The sequence below is a fragment of the Genypterus blacodes genome, unplaced genomic scaffold (assembly GCF_046128005.1).
Source record: "Genypterus blacodes isolate CSIRO-AG114 ecotype Tasmania unplaced genomic scaffold, CSIRO-AGI_Gbla_v1 ptg000140l_1, whole genome shotgun sequence".
Lineage (NCBI taxonomy): Eukaryota > Metazoa > Chordata > Actinopteri > Ophidiiformes > Ophidiidae > Genypterus > Genypterus blacodes.
In genome coordinates this window covers 308,289-330,354 of record NW_027466942.1, presented here as the reverse complement: position 1 = coordinate 330,354, position 22,066 = coordinate 308,289, and the positions used below count along the sequence as shown (strand labels likewise).

The 22,066-nt window shown below is 40.0% G+C and overlaps 2 protein-coding genes and 1 long non-coding RNA gene across 3 annotated transcripts in view; 2 read left to right on the top strand and 1 right to left on the bottom strand.

Moving 5' to 3' along the window:
• Nucleotides 1-2,737, top strand: part of LOC143012043 (cdc42 effector protein 1-like) — a 30,666-nt gene extending 27,929 nt beyond the window's left edge. The window contains exon 2 of the mRNA XM_076165080.1: nt 1,765-2,737. Within this exon, the coding sequence (XP_076021195.1) occupies nt 1,765-2,378 (614 nt within the window). The 3' untranslated portion in view covers nt 2,379-2,737. The remainder of the gene's footprint in view (nt 1-1,764) is intronic.
• Nucleotides 1-20,749, bottom strand: part of LOC143012049 (uncharacterized) — a 22,541-nt gene extending 1,792 nt beyond the window's left edge. Inside the window, exon 1 of the long non-coding RNA XR_012964971.1 lies at nt 20,669-20,749. This is a non-coding gene — a long non-coding RNA (uncharacterized LOC143012049). The remainder of the gene's footprint in view (nt 1-20,668) is intronic.
• LOC143012032 (interferon-induced very large GTPase 1-like) lies at nt 16,249-22,066 on the top strand. The gene is made up of 2 exons (XM_076165063.1): nt 16,249-16,271; nt 16,364-22,066. Exons 1-2 carry the CDS (start codon nt 16,251-16,253, stop codon nt 21,149-21,151), a joined length of 4,809 nt encoding a protein of 1,602 aa, XP_076021178.1. The 5' UTR covers nt 16,249-16,250; the 3' UTR covers nt 21,152-22,066.

Here is a 22,066-nt window from a genome sequence, read left to right as displayed (position 1 = left end):
TTTGAATTATATTTCAGAGGAAGGGATTACTTTGCATCAATTGATAATTATGATTGGGAACAGACAAAAATCTAATTTGGTGAAGTGTCCATTGTTGGGCCTCTTCTTTTCAACATCTGCATGTAATCAATACCTGACTGTCAGATGAATTCAGTACGATTCATAAACTTTTGGACAACATTTACTGCCATGTAACATAGAACATTTATGTACCAAGAAAAAGTAAGGCTGCGTTTCAAAATAAGTATAAATATAAAATAAATAAAATGTGAATGTGATGTAATAAATAATCTCAACACGAGAAAGAGAGAGAGAGAGAGAGAGAGAGAGAGAGAGAGAGAGAGAGAGAGAGACTTCCTGTCATCACTTTCCAGGGCTTTTCATTTCTCTCTGATTTTACAGTGGACACTGAAATGGAATCCAGAAAATAAGTCAATTATTTGAGTTACAAGGATATTACAAACTTTTTGCCAGTATGAGTGTGGGCAAACTGCCAGGGCTCAAGGGCCTGGTGTCAGGCTCTCAGGGGAAACGGTGGAACAGCACAGTTTCATACCAAACTCTTGTTGATGAAGGGTCATATATGAGCTGACCCACCTCCAAAGGAATTTGTCCAGATTGAGGGAAGTGGAGTTGGTAAAGTGAGCTGAGAGACGATTGGAGCTTTCTGCCATCGATGGCTTCCTTTGACGTTTTCCATCATTTAAGATCAATCAAGGTTTTATGAGGTGCACATGAGCAAGGCACCGAACCCCCAACTGCTCCATGGGCGCCGAAAAATGGCTGCCCTGCACCCCCTCTGTAATGCATGTGTTTGTGTGTGTGATATGTAAGAGGGGGTGCAAGACAAATTTCAATTGCATGTAATTTGTGAGTGAATTGCATGTAACATGATAAACAAACTATCTTAAATCTTAAATCATTAAAAGTTGCAGTCTTACACGTAAACAAGACTGAAATAACAAGAAGCAGCATTTAAAACTAAGCATTTTGAAATTGAACATTAAAATTCAAAATGACCGCCAGCAAAACAATTCTGCCTATTAAAGTGATGGAATGAATGAATTCAGTCCATATGTGCTCTCAGTGAATATGCTCAGGCTTCATTTGGGATAACAGAATGAAGTGATATCGCCATCTAGTGACTCAGGCTGGAACTGTTGGTAGATTGTTCTGTCAGCCATGGTCCACTTACTGACAGGGTCTCTGTGTGAACGATACACTAGACTAACTAGCCTATTGTTTATGTCAGGGCTTCCCAAAGTGGGGGGTGCAGAGCTATTGCAGGGGGAGGAGGAGCAATATGAATAAGTACCGTCTCAGGTAAATGAATGAGGCGATACTTCTTCATCTGGCTGCAGGAGAATGAGCGTCCAGACAACATTATTGCTCCATGTATTTGTATCCTCTGTTATCAGGTTTGTCTGTCTTCTTCGGCCTGGTTGTTGTTTTATATCGTCCCGTAATGTTTTATATTGGTTTTCGCCAACTAAAGGCTTTGTTTAGCTGCCTGAGACATGTTTTTAGTTCTTCCTTTAATATGTGAAACCAGTCCTGATGACATCATCAGTATAGCCTCTGAGGCGCTGACTCCCACCTAAGGCAGATCCTTCAGTGCCTTCACTCTGATAACTTCAACATTCTAAATGTAATAAAAGATCCTTGGTAACATTCATACATGAATATAATTCTGATGTGTTATTGATCTTGTGTCTTCACTTAAACTCTTTTTGATGACTTGTTTCTCCCTCTCACTGTGTGCAGGCCTTCACTCTGGTTTCCTTACCTTGCCCCGCCTCTCCCGCCTTGACAGACAGTTTCAAGATGGAGATTCCAGGAGGTGGTCTTTACCAGAAAGCGGCGATATTGACCGCACGCGCTCAGATTCCCTCACCTCTTTCACCGTAGACCTCGGCCCTTCCCTGATGACTGAGGTCCTGAGCTTGATTGACAGCTCCAGCTGCCTTCAGATGGCCAATCACTGTCAGATTGATTGTGAGGAAAGAGAGGATGAGGAGGAGAGTTGTTCTGTCACTGAGACACCACTGCAGACCCCTGGGACTTCCATGAGCAGTGGATCATTCAGGGCGAACATGAACAGCGGAGGGCGCTCTTGTAGCTCAAACCGGACAGAAGAAGAAGAGGTCAGGAGGTCTTTTAGGAGCCTCCACTCTTTCACTGGATCTCCTCAGAGAGAAGAGCCTGTGATGGAGGCAGAGAGGTTTCAGAGGGCAGCTGAAGTGCTGACTCGTCATTATGGAGGAGGCTCCTTCACAAATGGGAGTCGACCGAGAAACTCCACCACCTCTCCAGTTTTCAGCCCCACCCACAACGCAACATGCACTTTCTCTGAGGAAGAGGAAGAGATTAAAGTCTAGATGGCAAATCCTGAACGGCCCCAAAACTCTAAACCTTCCAGTGGGCTGCTTGTTGAGGCAGCTTCTTGTTTTTACCTCAAACATGTCTTTTGCTTGTCCCGTTTCAAATCAACACATTTTTCAAAGCAGAACGATCATTTGACCTCTGCATCAATGCTGCAGACTGAGAACTGGATTCTGATGTTTAGTGGACACATTGTGTCTCTAGCTTTAGCTCTGGAACTGAACATGAACCTAGCATTCATGTGTCACATTTTCATATCAGACATTAGAAAGCCTACATACTTTGTGAATGAACACTGCCATCTAGAACTCTGTTACATTCAATAATTGTTTCAAATGTTGTATTAAAATGAATGTAATGATACATCATTATAGATGAGATGATTGATCATTTGCCAGTATTTGCTCCCTTATTTCTTAATGAATGTGTTTAAACACACGATATCACAACTTCATACTCAACACATAAAGACAAACAGCATATGGTTTCTTTCTGAAGAACCAGAACTGGAATTATTTACCAAGAAGCAAGTACAAGGAATTCCTTGTGGTCCAAGTTTTTATAGATACACAATATTACAAGACAAGCACAGTACAAACACTAATCCTATCCTGTACCACATGTAGACCACATGATAGTGGTGCTCATACTCCAACACACGCCATCCCATCTCTTTGCTACAGTCTCATCTTCATAGACATGCCCCAAGCGTGGACTTACTGATTAAGCCCTATTATGGGTTTAGATCTTGTTAAGCCAGGTAACGCAAACATGACAGAGGCCTGTTGACTGTCCTTTGTAGTAAAGGCCCCAGGATGGAGCAGAAGATCTGAATCAGCAGCAGCAAGGTGGACGTTCTCTCATTCTCAGCCCAGGCTTGATTGGAAAGTCCCAAATGGCAGAGGTGTGGCACGAATGAATGAAGATGAACCGGATCGGTCGGCTCGAATCCTCTACAGGAACAGCCAATAACAGTGACGGTACAGCACAGTCCAGGCTGCATATTAATCACTTAGTGATTATGTTTACACATAATCATATGCCAACATGACTCTCAAGGACCAGACACACTTGACAAAGATGAACCAATCTGCCACCGATCTGCTGGCTCCACTCCTCCTCCACAGGAACAGCCAATCCAGGTTTCGGCACCGCACAGTCCAGGTTTCATATCATTCACACTCAGTGAGAGAATTCAAGAAATGTATGCAAGCACCCAAAGGTCACAGCCACGACAAAATACACAACATTACAAGACATCGCAATACAAAGACTTAACCTATTCCATCCTATCCCAACCCTACTGTTGGAATATAACAAATAATGTCAAACACATATAAGTAAATGCAGTAACTGAGGTTAATATATTTACAAGTAACCAAATGGCTGGCTCCGGGAAAGTCTGGAGATGGAGTAATACATACGAGCATTTACAGCTTCTCTCTCCAGGAGGGCTAGATAACACATATCTGCCAATAGGTGAAGAGGTCACTGTATCACTTTATCAAAGCTTCAAACATCTGTGGTCAGGAAGAGGGAAGAGAGGGGGTTCGCATAGACGGGCAGTCAGGGGGAGCTTCTTCCGATCAAAGGGTTAATTACACTATACTGTTGTTCTTTAATTTACACAAAGAGAATTCTACTTTCCCCCACAGACATCTGTTCATCCCTCAGATTTGAATCTTAGCGCTGCCCCTCTTGAAGCTGGCTGACCAATAGATAACAGTTAAACTACATTGTCATCAGTGAATTAGAATATTATGTAAATGCCCTGTATATGCGGGATAAATAGGGAAGCACGGAGATATTTGATTGTCCTTCTTTGATGCATGCGAGAGTTGGAACCAGCGCTGTCCAAGGTCTTATTCCAGTAAAGCTCTTCTGAAGATTCCAGTTCATCTTTGCCTCATCTATTCCTCTTGATTCACCACAAACGAATACGCAGAAGAATATCAGAACGATTCTTCAATACTACACTACACCACATACACACAGTATATGTAAACCACACAATAGTGCTATGCAAATACAAACACACCATCTAAACAGGTACCAATATTTGCTGAAAACATCCTGATAGTTTCTGATAAAGCAAACTAAATACAGTATAGCTGAAATGTGATCAGGTGCTGATGGTAATTGTAATAAAATGATCTGATGCTAATATAAATGTCCAAAATGCATTTCTGAAAACCATCAAATCACATGTTTAAGATTCGTTTGCCAGTATTGAGCTGCACTTTTCATAAATGATGTATGATCTGGGTTGCTTATTCACACCTCCTCTTTCCACAAAGTCATGTGATTTCGGAGAAATATTGAAGATTTGCATTCAGTTTCACTTTTCTATTCGTCTTCACTAATGGGGGGGGGGGGGGTTGGGGGGTCCCGGGGCGAGGCATTTGGCTCTGTGTATAAAAGTTGTTGACAGGGAGACGTCTCAGTCACAAGGAGCAGCAGACAAGACGAAGGTGAGTAGATTTGTTGGCATATTTATGTATCTATAATCAAAACACAACCATGTCAGTTTCTTGTGTTGCGTAGCCATGGAGGCTTTTGCTTGATAGATGCTTTTCATACAACTCGTGTATTCTTGTTGTGATGGTGCGTCTTAAGGGAGGCTCATATGTGTCGTCATTCGTTGCGATCCTAAGAACGTTCCTCAGACCGACGTCTTCCACAATACTAATCTGCTTATTGAAGCTAGTGAGCAATGGACTTTGTGTTTTTTTTAAATAGCATGTTAACTTGCCCAGCCCTTAAAGTGACATTATGTAACAATTACAGGTTGGATTTGGTAAAGTATAGTATAAGGTAACCTGATGTCGGTCTGTCTAAAATATCAGTCTATATGTGGTTAAACAGTCTGTAAGGCAGGCAAAACAGGCAAACAATACCACCAAGTAATGTGCAAATACAATACCCAGAAGTTGTACTTGAGTCAAAGAAACTAAATCTCATTCAAAATGACTTTGTTAAAAGCAAAATTTACCCATGACTTAACATAGTTTTAGTAAAAGTACCTACAGTTCTTTTTAAGGCAAAAGAAAGAAAAAAAAAAAAGAAGCTTGTCCCAAAGGCAATACCCAGATGTGTTTTGGCCTTTAAACTTGAAAATACCTGGTGCTTCAATCTACTTCCTACCGACTACCAGCTGCCTTCAAATCAGCCAGGAAGTAAGTCTAAAATACTTAAAACAATAAATGTAACACACCTTCAAAAGCAAAAGCACAAGGTACAGAAAATCAGCCGTCAGCCTACCAGTCGTTCCCTTCTTTCTTATTGTCCCTGCACGCCAGCCACCACTGCCAGTGAGGGAAGTGGCAACTTCACCTTCTTCAAGGGAACTTCACCTTCTTGACCAGTGTAAACAAATTCTTTAACTGAATGGAACCCACCAGGTCAACTGGAGTTGACATGGAATAACTTTTTTCTTAGCGTGATTCAGTCAACAATCCTGATGATGGTGAAGACTCAGAGAGGAACGATGACACAACAGCAACAGAAGAGACCAGTATGAAGTCTGAAACACCACCACAGTGTGGTGAAGTTCAAGAGACTGAGATCACGTCTGAATCACCTTCTGTGATAAAAAAAAAGGTAAGGATTTAATCATAGAAGACAATTTAACTTTAATAAATGTATAACCTTCATGTAGTCAAATATTATTTATATCTGATTCTGAAATTTGTATTCATACATCCTATATTCATTTGTAGTAGATGAGATTGTGGGTATTTTCAAATATTGCCTTCAAAATAAAATAAGAAAAAAAAAAAAAAAAACTTTAATAGATTTAAGTCCTCAGGACACCACCCCTTATTTAAAAGGGGAAAAAGATAGCAGATAATTGACCTAAGCCTCAAGGATTCACCATAAATCTTAATTATCAATTGAAATTATCAAATTAAATAATTAATTAATTAAATGGGAACAATATAAGGATTAGTTTTGCTTTCTAAATCAATCTGGAAGGGTGAGACTTGACATGGCAGAGGTTGAATTATACAAACATTCAAGACAAACAAAACAGGGGCGTTGGTGGGTTGACCACAAGGGCAAGTCTGCTGGGCTTCAAGTCTTGGGTCCTGGCGGAAGGTTGGGAGGTTTGTCGACGGGGAATTGAGGAAAAGGAAGGAAACCTCTTGTATTCTTGGTTTGCAATCAGAGTCCAGGTTGAACAATGAAGGAAAAATCCAACAGGCAACAGATCAAGAGGAAATGTGTTCACTGGGCCAAGGCCTTTGTCTTTGACCCAGAGAGGGCTAGAGGGAGCCTCCAATCATGCTTAGAGCAGCACTGGGAGAGAAAGAGCACAGGGACATGATGGGATTTTATAACCCCAAACAACCAAGGAGTGAAAAGGGGGTTGACCCTAGGTAACTCTGGAAGTTGTAGTTCTCTAGCCTGTTTGTGAACAAAGGATTTCATGCCCCTTACAGAGTCAAACACATGGCTACAGACAGCATGGCTTCTCCAGCAGGCTCTATGCCGGTTCTGTAGGCCCAGCAATATCAATGAAAGTGCAGCTGCAACCATTGACCAGGTGAGATCTTTTCACATATTTACACACCAGCATTTTGTGTTGTTTCTGTTGTGTGCATCATGTTAGATTGTTGTCAGAAGTGAGGCTTTGCATTCCTTTAGTTCCCAAATGTTCAAGGAATGAAACATTTCCCACATGTACATGAAAGCTATTATTCCTATTCATAAATGTCTCAACACTCAGGGCCCATTTCAGAGATACAAACTATTAAGATTAAGATTAGGATACGATTAAGATAAGGGATACTTTATTCATCATATTACATGCATTCAAGAGCAAATCACATGCAATTGAAATTTGTCTTGCACCCCCTCTTATATATCACACACACCAACACATGCATTACAGAGGGGGTGCAGTTGTGGTGATAACTGAAGTTACAGTTATCACCACAAGTGAGCCGGTCTCTCAGGCCACCTGTGTCTGTCAGCTGGTCTCTCTTCTTTCTCATTCTATATACTGTATCACTTTAGATATAGTGAAAACTGAAAGTGACAGTCATAATTATTATTCATGGTTATTTATCGAATCACGCAACAGGCTCTCTCTCTCTCTCTCTCTCTCTCTCTCTCTCTCTCTCTCTCAAAATATAATCAACTTCAATGAACAGCAGGAACACATTTTTGAGAGAGCACCAGAACCATTGAGGGCAAAGGGGCAGAACGCCTGAAGATAGATAGAAGATAATGCAGCCTTTCTCAGTGGTACTTGTGGTCTTAAAACCTGTTTCGTACAATAGTAGATGTACATGTTGTATGTTGTTGAACTTCACCTTCTTGGCCAGTTGTCAGTGTAAACAAATTCTTTAACTGAATGGAACCCACCAGGTCAACTAGAGTTGATATGAAATAACTTTTTTCTTAGTGTGATCCAGTCAACAATCCTGATGATGGTGAAGACTCAGAGAGGAACGATGACACAACAGCAACAGACGAGACCAGCATGAAGTCTGAAACCCCACCTGAGAAACATACACCACAGTGTGGTGAAGTTCAAGAATTTGATGACAACAACAAAACAGAGACTAAGATCACGTCTGAATCACCTTCTGTGATAAACAAAGGTAAGGATTTAATCATAGAAAACAACTTAACTTTAATAAAAGTATAACCTTCATGTAGTCAAATATTATTTATATCTGATACTGAAATGTGTTTCCTCCTATATTCATTTGTAGATGAGATCAATGAAAGTGCAGCTGCAACCAATGACCAGGTGAGATCTTTTCACATATTTACACACCAGCATTTTAAAAAGTGTTGTTTCTGTTGTGTGCATCATGTTAGATTGTTGTCAGAAGTGAGGCTTTGCATTCCTTTAGTTCCCAAACTTTTCAAGGAATGAAACATTGCCCACATTTACATTCAAACTATTATTACAATTGATAAATGTCTCAACAGCAAAACACTCAGGGCCCATTTCAAAGATACAAACTGAAGTTACAGTGATCACCACAAGTGAGCCGGTCTCTCAGGCCACCTGTGTCTGTCAGCTGGTTTCTCTTCTTTCTCATTCTGTATACTGTATCACTTTAGATATAGTGAAAACTGAAAGAGACAGTAATAATTATTATTCATGGTTATTTATCTGATCATCAACAGTCTCTCTCTCTCTCTCTCCGTTGCTCTCTCTCTCTTTCTCTCTCTCTCTCTCTCTCTCTCTCTCTCTCTCTCTCATGATCAACTTCAATAAAAAGCAGGAACACATTTTTGAGAGGGAACCAGAACCAATGAGGGCAAAGGGGCAGAACGCCTAAAGCTCAATCAAGCACCAGTTTAGTGCATGTTTGCATGAGCCTGAAAAAACCTTTACATAGTGAGAAGATAATGCAGCCTTTCTCAGTGGTACTTGTGGTCTAAAACCTGTTTTCGTACAATAGTAGACTTATAATTTTGTATGTTGTTGAACTTCACCTTCTTGGCCAGTTGTCAGTGTAAACAAATTCTTTAACTGAATGGAACCCACCAGGTCAACTAGAGTTGATATGAAATAACTTTTTTCTTAGTGTGATCCACTCCTCAATCCTGAAAATGGTGAAGACGCAGAGAGGAACGATGACACAACAGCAACAGAAGAGACCAGCATGAAGTCTGAAACACCACCTGAGAAACATACGCTACAGTGTGATGAAGTTCAAGAGACTGAGATCACGTCTAAATCACCTTCTGTGATAAACAAAGGTAAGGATTTAATCATAGAAGACAATTTAACTTTAATAAATGTACAACCTTCATGTAGTCAAACATTATTTATATTTGATTCTGAAATTTGTATTCATACATCCTATATTCATTTGTAGTAGATGAGATTGTGGGTATTTTCTCGTTATCAAATATTGCTATCAAAATAAAATAAGAAAAAATAAACTTGAATAGATTTAAGTCCTCAGGACACCACCCCTTATTTAAAAGGGGGAAAAGATAGCAGATAATTGACCTAAGCCTCAAGGATTCACCATAAATCTTAATTATCAATTGAAATTATCAAATTAATTAATTAATTAATTAAATGGGAACAATTTAAGGATTAGTTTTGCTTTCTAAATCAGTCTGGAAGGGTGAGACTTGACATGGCAGAGGTTGAATTATACAAACATTCAAGACAAACAAAACAGGGGCGCTGGTGGGTTGACCACAAGGGCAAGTCTGCTGGGCTTCAAGTCTTGGGTCCTGGCGGAAGGTTGGGAGGTTTGTCGACGGGGAATTGAGGAAAAGGAAGGAAACCACTTGTCTTCTTGGTTTGCAATCAGAGTCCAGGTCGAACAATGAAGGAAAAATCCAACAGGCAACAGATCAAGAGGAATTGTGTTCACTGGGCCAAGGCCTTTGTCTTTGACCCAGAGAGAGATAGAGGGAGCCTCCAATCATGCTTAGAGCAGCACCGGGAGAGAAAGAGCACAGGGACATGATGGGATTTTATAACCCAAAACAACCAAGGAGTGAAAAGGGGGTTGACCCTAGGTAACTCTGGAAGTTGTAGTTCTCTAGCCTGTTTGTGAACAAAGGATTTCATGCCCCTTACAGAGTCAAACACATGGCTACAGACAGCATGGCTTCTCCTGCAGGCTCTATACCGGTTCTTTTGGCCCAGCAAGATCAATGAAAGTGCAGCTGCAACCATTGACCAGGTGAGATCTTTTCACATATTTACACACCAGCATTTTGTGTTGTTTCTGTTGTGTGCATCGTGTTAGATTGTTGTCAGAAGTGAGGCTTTGCATTCCTTTAGTTCCCAAATGTTCAAGGAATTAAACATTTCCCACATGTACATTAAAGCTATTATCCTATTCATAAATGTCTCAACACTCAGGGCCCATTTCAGAGATACAAACTATTAAGATTAAGATTAGGATACGATTAAGATAAGGGATACTTTATTCATCATATTACATGCATTCAAGAGCAAATCACATGCAATTGAAATGTGTCTTGCACCCCCTCTTATATATCACACACACCAACACATGCATTACAGAGGGGGTGCAGTTGTGGTGATAACTGAAGTTACAGTTATCACCACAAGTGAGCCGGTCTCTCAGGCCACCTGTGTCTGTCAGCTGGGTTCTCTTCTTTCTCATTCTATATACTGTATCACTTTAGATATAGTGAAAACTGAAAGTGACAGTCATAATTACTATTCATGGTTATTTATCTAATCATCAAGAGGCTCTCTCTCTCTCTTTCTCTTTCTCTCTCTCTCTCTCTCTCTCTCTCTCTCTCTCTCTCTCTCTCTCTCTCTCTCTCTCTCTCTCTCTCTCTCTCTGTCTCTGTCTCTCTCTCTCTCTCTCTCTCTCTCTCTCTCTCTCTCTCTCTCTCTTTCTTTCTCTCTCTCTACATGATCAACTTCAATAAAAAGCAGGAACACATTTTTGAGAGGGAACCAGAACCAATGAGGGCAAAGGGGCAGAACACCTGAAGCTCAATCAATCACCAGTTTAGTGCATGTTTGCATGAGCCAGAAAAACCTTTACATAGTGAGAAGATAATGCAGCCTTTCTCAGTGCTATACGTGGTCTAAAAACTGGTTTCGTACAATAGTAGATGTACATGTTGTATGTTGTTGAACTTCACCTTCTTGGCCAGTTGTCAGTGTAAACAAATTCTTTAACTGAATGGAACCCACCAGGTCGGCTAGAGTTGACATGAAATAACTTTTTTCTTAGTGTGAGCCACTCCTCAATCCTGATGATGGTGAAGACTCAGAGAGGAACGATGACACAACAACAACAGAAGAGACAAGTAAGAAGTCTGAAACACCACCACAGTGTGATGAAGTTCAAGAGACTGAGATCACGTCTGAATCACCTTCTGTGATAAACAAAGGTAAGGATTTAATTATAGAAGACAACTTAACTTAAATAAATGTACAACCTTCATGTAGTCAAATATTATTTATATCTGATCCTGAAATGTGTTTCCTCCTATTTCATTTGTAGATGAGATCAATGAAAGTGCAGCTGCAACCAATGACCAGGTGAGATCTTTTCACATATTTACACACCAAGTGTTGTTTCTGTTGTGTGCATCATGTTAGATTGTTGTCAGAAGTGAGGCTTTGCATTCCTTTAGTTCCCAAACTTTTCAAGGAATGAATCATTCCCACATGTACATTCAAACTATTATTACAATTCATAAATGACTCAACAGCAAAACACTCAGGGCCCATTTCAGAGATACAAACTGAAGTTACAGTGATCACCACAAGTGAGCCGGTCTCTCAGGCCACCTGTGTCTGTCAGCTGGTCTCTCTTCTTTCTCATTCTGTATACTGTATCACTTTAGATATAGTAAAAACTGAAAGTGACAGTCATAATTACTATTCATGGTTATTTATCAAATGACGCAACAGTCTCTCGCTCACATGGTACACATGGTCTAAAAACCTGTTTGGTACAATAGTAGACGTACAATGTACAACTTCACCTTCTTGGCCAGTTGTCAGTGTTAACAAATTCTTTAACTGAATGGAACCCACCAGGTCAACTAGAGTTGATATGAAATAACTTTTTTCTTAGTGTGATCCACTCCTCAATCCTGATGATGGTGAAGACTCAGAGAGGAACGATGACACAACAGCAACAGACGAGACCAGCATGAAGTCTGAAACACCACCTGAGAAACATACGCCACAGTGTGGTGAAGTTCAAGAATTACATGATGACAACAAAACAGAGACAGAGATCACATCTGAATCACCTTCTGTGATAAACAAAGGTAAGGATTTAATCATAGAAGACAACTTCACTTTAATAAATGTATAACCTTCATGTAGTCAAATATTATTTATATCTGATCCTGAAATGTGTTTCCTCCTTTATTCATTTGTAGATGAGATCAATGAAAGTGCAGCTGCAACCAATGACCAGGTGAGATCTTTTCACATATTTACACACCAGCATTTTAAAAAGTGTTGTTTCTGTTGTGTGCATCATGTTAGATTGTTGTCAGAAGTGAGGCTCTGCATTCCTTTAGTTCCCAAACTTTTCAAGAAATGAAATCATTCCGACATGTACATTTAAACTATTATTACAATTCATAAATGTCTCAACAGCAAAACACTCAGGGCCCATTTCAAAGATACAAACTGAAGTTACAGTTATCACCACAAGTGAGCCGGTCTCTCGGGCCACCTGTGTCTGTCAGCTGGTTTCTCTTCTTTCTCATTCTGTATACTGTATCACTTTAGATATAGTAAAAACTGAAAGAGACAGTCATGATTATTATTCATGGTTATTTATCTAATCACGCAACAGGCTCTCTCTCTCTCTCTCTCTCTCTCTCTCTCTCTCTCCGTCGCTCTCTCTCTGTCTCTCTCTCTCTCTCTCTCTCTCTCTCTCTCTCTCCGTCGCTCTCTCTCTCTCTCTCTCTCTCTCTCTCTCTCTCTCTCTCTCTACAAGATCAACTTCAATAAAAAGCAGGAACACATTTTTGAGAGGGAACCAGAACCAATGAGGGCAAAGGGGCAGAACGCCTGAAGCTCAATCAATCACCAGTTTAGTGCATATTTGCATGAGCCTGAAAAACCTTTACATAGTGAGAAGATAATGCAGCCTTTCTCAGTGCTATACGTGGTCTAAAAACTGGTTTCGTACAATAGTAGATGTACATGTTGTATGTTGTTGAACTTCACCTTCTTGGCCAGTTGTCAGTGTAAACAAATTCTTTAACTGAATGGAACCCACCAGGTCGGCTAGAGTTGACATGAAATAACTTTTTTCTTAGTGTGAGCCACTCCTCAATCCTGATGATGGTGAAGACTCAGAGAGGAACGATGACACAACAGCAACAGAAGAGACAAGTATGAAGTCTGAAACACCACCACAGTGTGATGAAGTTCAAGAGACTGAGATCACGTCTGAATCACCTTCTGTGATAAACAAAGGTAAGGATTTAATTATAGAAGACAACTTAACTTAAATAAATGTACAACCTTCATGTAGTCAAATATTATTTATATCTGATCCTGAAATGTGTTTCCTCCTATTTCATTTGTAGATGAGATCAATGAAAGTGCAGCTGCAACCAATGACCAGGTGAGATCTTTTCACATATTTACACACCAAGTGTTGTTTCTGTTGTGTGCATCATGTTAGATTGTTGTCAGAAGTGAGGCTTTGCATTCCTTTAGTTCCCAAACTTTTCAAGGAATGAAACATTTCCCACATGTACATTCAAACTATTATTACAATTCATGAATGTCTCAACAGCAAAACACTCAGGGCCCATTTCAGAGATACAAACTGAAGTTACAGTTATCACCACAAGTGAGCCGGTCTCTCAGGCCACCTGTGTCTGTCAGCTGGTTTCTCTTCTTTCTCATTCTGTATACTGTATCACTTTAGATATAGTAAAAACTGAAAGTGACAGTCATGATTACTATTCATGGTTATTTATCAAATGACGCAACAGTCTCTCGCTCACATGGTACACATGGTCTAAAAACCTGTTTGGTACAATAGTAGACGTACAATGTACAACTTCACCTTCTTGGCCAGTTGTCAGTGTAAACAAATTCTTTAACTGAATGGAACCCACCAGGTCAACTAGAGTTGATATGAAATAACTTTTTTTCTTAGTGTGATCCAGTCAACAATCCTGATGATGGTGAAGACTCAGAGAGGAACGATGACACAACAGCAACAGAAGAGACCAGCATGAAGTCTGAAACACCACCTGAGAAACATACACCACAGTGTGGTGAAGTTCAAGAATTACATGATGACAACAAAACAGAGACTGAGATCACGTCTGAATCACCTTCTGTGATAAACAAAGGTAAGGATTTAATTATAGAAGACAACTTAACTTTAATAAAAGTATAACCTTCATGTAGTCAAATATTATTTATATCTGATCCTGAAATGTGTTTCCTCCTATTTCATTTGTAGATGAGATCAATGAAAGTGGAGCTGCAACCAATGACCAGGTGAGATCTTTTCACATATTTACACACCAGCATTTTAAAAAGTGTTGTTTCTGTTGTGTGCATCATGTTAGATTGTTGTCAGAAGTGAGGCTTTGCATTCCTTTAGTTCCCAAACTTTTCAAGGAATGAAACATTTCCCACATGTACATTCAAACTATTATTACAATTCATAAATGTCTCAACAGCAAAACACTCAGGGCCCATTTCAGAGATACAAACTGAAGTTACAGTTATCACCACAAGTGAGCCGGTCTCTCAGGCCACCTGTGTCTGTCAGCTGGTCTCTCTTCTTTCTCATTCTATATACTGTATCACTTTAGATATAGTAAAAACTGAAAGTGACACAATCATAATTATTATTCATGGTTATTTATCTGATCATCAACAGGCTCTCTCTCTCTCTCTCTTTCTCTCTCTCTCTCTCTCTCTCACTCTCTCTCTCTCTCTACATGATCAACTTCAATAAAAAGCAGGAACACATTTTTGAGAGGGAACCAGAAACAATGAGGGCAAAGGGGCAGAACGTCTGAAGCTCAATCAATCACCAGTTTAGTGCATGTTTGCATGAGCCTGGAAAAACCTTTACATAGTGAGAAGATAATGCAGCCTTTCTCAGTGGTACACATGGTCAAAAAACCGGTTTCATACAATAGTAGATGTACATGTTGTATGTTGTTGAACTTCACCTTCTTGGCCAGTTGTCAGTGTAAACAAATTCTTTAACTGAATGGAACCCACCAGGTCAACTAGAGTTGATATGAAATAACTTTTTTCTTAGTGTGAGCCACTCCTCAATCCTGATGATGGTGAAGACTCAGAGAGGAACGATAACACAACAGCAACAGAAGAGACAAGTATGAAGTCTGAAACACCACCTGAGAAACATACACCACAGTGTGATGAAGTTCAAGAATTTGATGACAACAACAAAACAGAGACTGAGATCACGTCTGAATCACCTTCTGTGATAAACAAAGGTAAGGATTTAGTTATAGAAGACAACTTAACTTAAATAAATGTATAACCTTCATGTAGTCAAATATTATTTATATCTGATCCTGAAATGTGTTTCCTCCTATTTCATTTGTAGATGAGATCAATGAAAGTGCAGCTGCAACCAATGACCAGGTGAGATCTTTTCACATATTTACACACCAAGTGTTGTTTCTGTTGTGTGCATCGTGTTAGATTGTTGTCAGAAGTGAGGCTTTGCATTCCTTTAGTTCCCAAACTTTTCAAGAAATGAAACATTTCCCACATGTACATTCAAACTATTATTACAATTCCTAAAGGTCTCAATAGCAAAACACTCAGGGCCCATTTCAGAGATACAAACTGAAGTTACAGTGATCACCACAAGTGAGCCGGTCTCTCAGGCCACCTGTGTCTGTCAGCTGGTCTCTCTTCTTTCTCATTCTATATACTGTATCACTTTAGATATAGTAAAAACTGAAAGTGACAGCCATAATTACTATTCATGGTTATTTATCAAATGACGCAACAGTCTCTTGCTCACATGGTACACATGGTCTAAAAACCTGTTTGGCACAATAGTAGACGTACAATGTACAACTTCCCCTTCTTGGCCAGTTGTCAGTGTTAACAAATTCTTTAACTGAATGGAACCCACCAGGTCAACTAGAGTTGACATGGAATAACTTTTTTCTTAGTGTGATCCAGTCAACGATCCTGATGATGGTGAAGACTCAGAGAGGAACGATGACACAACAGCAACAGACGAGACCAGCATGAAGTCTGAAACACCACCTGAGAAACATACAGGTACTAATTCATACATAGAATTTGATTGAATTATTACTTCTACAGTAATATTGTGATCATACACATGTACCTGGGTTGATTCAGTTCATTATTTATAGGTACCTTGAAGGAAGACATGAGTGAAAATAAGGATGAGGTAAGACAATCTAAATGTCTCCATAGGACTATTTATTCAATATACCATCATTCAAAGTAATAATTCCTGACACATATGATTTACTTTAAAAGCTGGTAGAGATCAGCAGGGAGGAGCAATGTCGAAGAGAAACAGAAACACTGTTCAACAGACTTCAACTTGGAGACAAACGCCAACAGACGTTGACACCAGCAGATTTTCTTCAAATAGGCCCAGCTCTGAAACAGCAGAGCGACACACCTGAGAAGGATCTAGCTCATACCTTTATCCAAAGGTTGATGATACTGGACTATAGAGCAAGATATATTCCTGTGAAACAAGACAGTGCTGAAGTCTGTCAATTCAGACATGAGCCAGATGTTGTAGATGATGAAACAGAAGAAAGTATCTTAGATGCTCTTTTCAGTTCTGATGAAGAGTCCAATCCAACACCAAAACCAAATGTCCATCCAATGGACGTTCAAATGGCAGTTTTCCACTGCTCAGACACCTTTCTCAGGCAGAACATGATTACTAAGCTATCACAATGTCAGTACGCCTTACCTCTGCTTGTTCCTGACCCAGTCTCAAAGGACATTGAGTGTCCTCTTTGGACATTTAGGCAAATAAGAAAAAGCTGGAAGATGACAGATGAATCAAAAGGTTCCATAATGAAGAGCATGCCTGTCTGTAAAGCTAGGACACCCATGGTGTCATTCCTCCGTCTTGGTTCAGCCTCATCGTCAAAATCTCAGCTACTGAACAACTTAATCAACGAGCGCCACAGCACCTTCTTCCACAGGAACTGCCCAGGGAGCACAAAAACTCGCTACTTGATGGATGGAGTGGCAGAGATCGCCTGGTACTGCCCAGCTGGAAAACCCAACGATTCTTTCACTGACTTCATTGCCTTCTGTAATCTCCACGGTGATGCTCTGTCCTTTGATAAACAACGTGACATACTGATTGAAAAGGCTTCGATCAATGTTGTGTTGTTACCATCTCTGAAAAGGGGAGACAGAAGTATGACAGTTATTTCATCACTTCTCAAGTCCTCAAAGCCTCTGATTTGCCTCATTGCTGATAATGATTCTAATCCAGTACAGATGAAATCAGGACATTATAAGATTGGTCTGAAAGACAAAAGCCAATCGGATGCATCTGAAGAACTGAAAGGAATCATTCGGAACATTTTGTCTGGATCCTTTGATTCCTTCCAGCTTGAAACACTGGCTCAAGTCTCTGGAATCAGAGTGGATGAAGAAAATGAGATCTGCGAGAGACAAAAAACTGCTGCTTTAGAAGTAACACATTTGCTTCAAGACATGGACGTCTCAAAGATCAAAGAGAAAATGCTCCCTTGTCAGGGCGAACTGTGGCATGAGTGGAGCAGAATAACAAAACAACAGTATCACCTAAAAGGAGATATTGAAATGGAGAAAAGTAAAAATCAAGAGAAACTGCAGAAAATACGACAGAGACAGAGTGATGCTTCCTGTTCTGACCTCATGCAGCTGTTCATCAAAAATCTCTCGTCTTTGTCATCAAATGAGAAATCCTGTTTCCTGAAATGGACTCAGATCTTACTAGATGACCTCTCCACAAATAACCTCGCTAGAATTCTCCACAGTTATGATAAAAAGTGGTCTGAATTCTTGGCTCTAAAGAAAGACAAATCTGATCAACTAAAAAACAAACAAACTGAGCTTGAAGAGATTTCGACACAACTTCAGGCAGCAACATTTGGCTTGGAGCACATCTTCAGGGAGATGGGACAGATCTATGAAGCTCATGAATCACTGGGAACAGAAGGAAACACAGGCACAATGAAGTGGTGTGACTATCCTGCTCTGGCTGCAGAGCTGATGATATCAGGACATCCCATGGAGCTGATGGATGGTGATGCAGGTCATGTACCTCTAACATGGATCAGTAGTCTGTTAGATGAAGTCATCAAGAAGCTGGGTGATAAGCGAGTTTTTGTTCTGTCAGTTCTGGGCGTACAAAGCAGTGGAAAATCAACAATGCTGAATGCCATGTTTGGTTTACAGTTTGCAGTAAGTGCTGGCAGATGCACCAAAGGTGCCTTCATGCAGCTGGTGACAGTGTCAGAAGAGATGAAGAACAAATTAAAGTTTGACTATGTTCTAGTTGTGGACACTGAAGGACTGCGTGCTCTTGAATTGGCAGGTAACACAACTCTACACCACGACAATGAACTGGCTACGTTTGTCATCGGTGTGGGAAACATGACATTGATCAACATCTTTGGAGAAAATCCAGCAGAAATGCAAGATGTTCTGCAGATTGTTGTACAGGCTATCATGCGGATGAAGAACATTAAATTGTCTCCAAGTTGTGTGTTTGTTCACCAGAATGTCACAGACATTGCCGCTTCAGAGAAAAATATGGATGGGAAGAGGCGCCTACAAGAAAAACTGGACCAGATGGCTCAACTAGCTGCCAAAGAGGAGGGATGTGATGCCAAGAGCTTCAGTGACATCATTGAATTCGACGTCCAAGAAGATGTGAAATACTTTGCCCAGTTGTGGGAGGGAAGTCCACCCATGGCCCCTCCAAATCCAGGTTACAGTGAAAGCGTCCAAGAGCTGAAGAACACCATCCTCTCTAAAGCATCACAGTCTGATGGAATGACTCTCTCACAGTTCAAACACAACATTGGAGACCTGTGGAAAGCTCTGCTGAATGAAAACTTTGTCTTCAGTTTCAAAAACACACTTGAAGTCGCTGTGTACAGAAAGCTGGAGGTCGAGTATGGGAACTGGACCTGGACCCTGAGGGAAAAGCTGCTGACAATTGAAAATCCCCTTCACAACCGAATAGAGAATGGAAACCATGACATGGTTGAACTCAGTTATCTTTATAACGAGATGAGCAAAACTTATGAAGATGTCAGAAAAGCTATGGCAACATACTTTGATGATAAAGACCAAAAAGAAATGTTGGTTCAATGGCGAGGAAGATTTGAAAGCAAAATCAAAGACATTCATGAAGAACTTGTGAAAGCACTGAAGAGAAAACTGGATGAGGTTCTCCAGCAGAAGAATGCTTGCAAAATGCTTGATAAGAAGAAGCCAGAGTTTGAGAACAAACTACTACAAAAGAGCAAAGAGCTTGCTCTGCAGCTCAAAGGCAAGGCAACAAATGACAGGGAACTTCAAAAGCAGTTCGACCGTGTCTGGGATGGCTGGGTTACTGAATTAACTGCAGACACAGAGCCCATAAAGGATATCAAGCTACAAAAAGATCAGCTTTCTATCCTTACAGAACTTGGCATTGAAAGTTCTCTTATACATGAACGCCAAAATTGTGGCAAATACAAAAACATAGCCAACCTTGGGGATTATTCTGAATATGATACCCGAACCAAGCACCAAGATCCCTGTGAGGAAAGACAGAGATCTGAAGATGAGAGGGAAAGCAAAAACACAACAGGGCAGTCTAACCCTGGGATCACACAACGCCTGCAATCCTGGTTTCACGGAGAAAAGAAGTTTACATCTCAAGAACAAGAGCAGATCAGATCTCTCATTGACAAAGTTAACAATGAGGCCAAAAGCACAATTCAGGGCAAACCTTTAGCCACAAATGGCTACAGTTCTTCTTATCTGGAGGAAATGGCCAAAAATGTCGAAAAACAAGTCAACGAATTTCAATCACAACAGAGCTATGCACTCAAGAAGAAGTTCAAAGTTGATCTTCTGCTCTATGTGTTTGACGCTACAAGCAAGATCATTTTAGAGTCTCACAATCAATTCAAGGCAAAATATGATTTACGATATTATGTCAATAGCAAGAAAGAAGAGTTCTATGGCATATTCAGCAGCTTCTGTAAAGGTCACTCATCAGCTGTTGTGTTTGCAGAGATGATCTGTAGAAAACTCAAGGATTCCACTGTCCAGGCTGTCTATGATAAGACTGCCATCGATCTTGCAGGAAAGATGAAGTGCTCTTTCTCACCATTCAATGGGAACAGGATGAACTTGGAGAAGCATGTATTAAAATCCCTGGCAGAGAAAGAGGACTTTCAGGACTACATGAACTACATCAGACAGCCAAGGGAACATGTCAAGACTTTCATAAAAGAAGAAGTGAAGAAATATATCTTCACTGAACACAAAGACTCCACAAAGAGTTTACTCAAGAAAAATGCTCAAGACATCCAGGGGCTTCTGAGTCGAGCTTTGCATAAAGCTACAGAGAAAGTGGCACAAGGGGAAGCAAACATAAACATGTGGCTGGAGGGATTCTTCAGTGAGCTTAAGGACCAGCTCAAAGTTGATACCATATGTTGCCAAACCTTTAGTGACATAAACAAATTTGATTTTCTTGAAGAGGAAGTGAAGAAAAGACTGGAATCCATCTTTGAGGAGATCACTTCACTCCCATTAGATGACCTGGAGAAATCTCGGGTGAGGCCTGACGAAATCCTCATTGACCAACTTTGTAACTGCTGCTGGGTACAGTGTCCATTCTGCAGAGCCATTTGTACCAACACACTGGGAGATCACAGGTCAGATAAACACAATGTGCCCTTTCATCGCCCCTCTGCTATCAGTGGCATGCATGTCAGAAATACTGTGGAACTGGTCATCAACTTCTGCACAACATCAGTAGCAAGTGACAGGTCTTTTTACCCTAAACATGATTCAGATGAGACGATTCCTTTTAAACTCTACCACACTGCTGGTCCAAAGTATGAATCTTGGAAAATCACCGCTGATGAATCTAAGCTGATTTACTGGAAATGGTTTGTGTGTAAGTTTCAAAAGGAATTGGAAAATCACTATGAGAAAAAGTTCAAGGGCAGAGGAGAAATTCCCAGTGCCTGGAGAAAACACACCAAACAGGAAGCGATTGCAAGTCTGGATGAAATGTAAAACCTCAGAACAAACTCTGCTCTGCCAAAGTCACAATGACCTCTTGTTGTCTACATATATGCAAGCTGTAATATAGAAGAATCTCATTGAAAGAAGATCTTGACTCTAAATGAGAAAAACAAATATTAACAGAGATCAGGTTATTGATTGAAATCTAAAGACCTCAAACAAATCAATGTCAGGATGGAGAATTCACTCTAACAAATAAGATCAATGACTGCAGATGCTATTGTTTCTAAATGTATGTCATATTCACATTAGTCACTAAGTGAAAAAAGAAAATTTCTGGGGTTTTGTTTTTGTTTTTTTGGAAATGGGTTATGTTAAGTATTTGGGGTGGGGATGTAGCCATGAGTTTTGATTTTATGTTTACTAGTTTATGACAATCTCAGTGATATTATCTCTAACACAAGTGATTTTAAGTATGCATTACATGTTTTTAATGCTTTATATCTGCATTATTTTGTTTTTTTTCAGCTGTTAATTGAGTCCCAGGAAAGATGGCTGTTTTGATTTATCACAAATGTCTAATCTGCTTATTTTTTCTATAGGATGAATGAAATGCACATGTTCGAAACAGTTAAAAGTTCAGACAGCAAGCAAATGTGCAAGAATATGAGCTGAGACATACTAGAGACAATAAACTTGTTTACTGATTGGATTTTCCATTGATTTAAAATCAGTAATGATGCTGTGGTTGCTTGCTTCTTATTTTTTGTTTTTCTGCAGGTTTCATTAGAACAGCATTAGAAAACAGCTTTAACTGTATATCTATAGAATGGAGAAGATGATTTGTATGGTGGATCTTTTGAGTCTGAATTAAACATTTATTTTATGACAATGCCTCTAGATGACAGCTGTCAATGTTCATGAGCAGGAAACTAAATGTTGTCATTAAATCTTCCTAAATTTAAA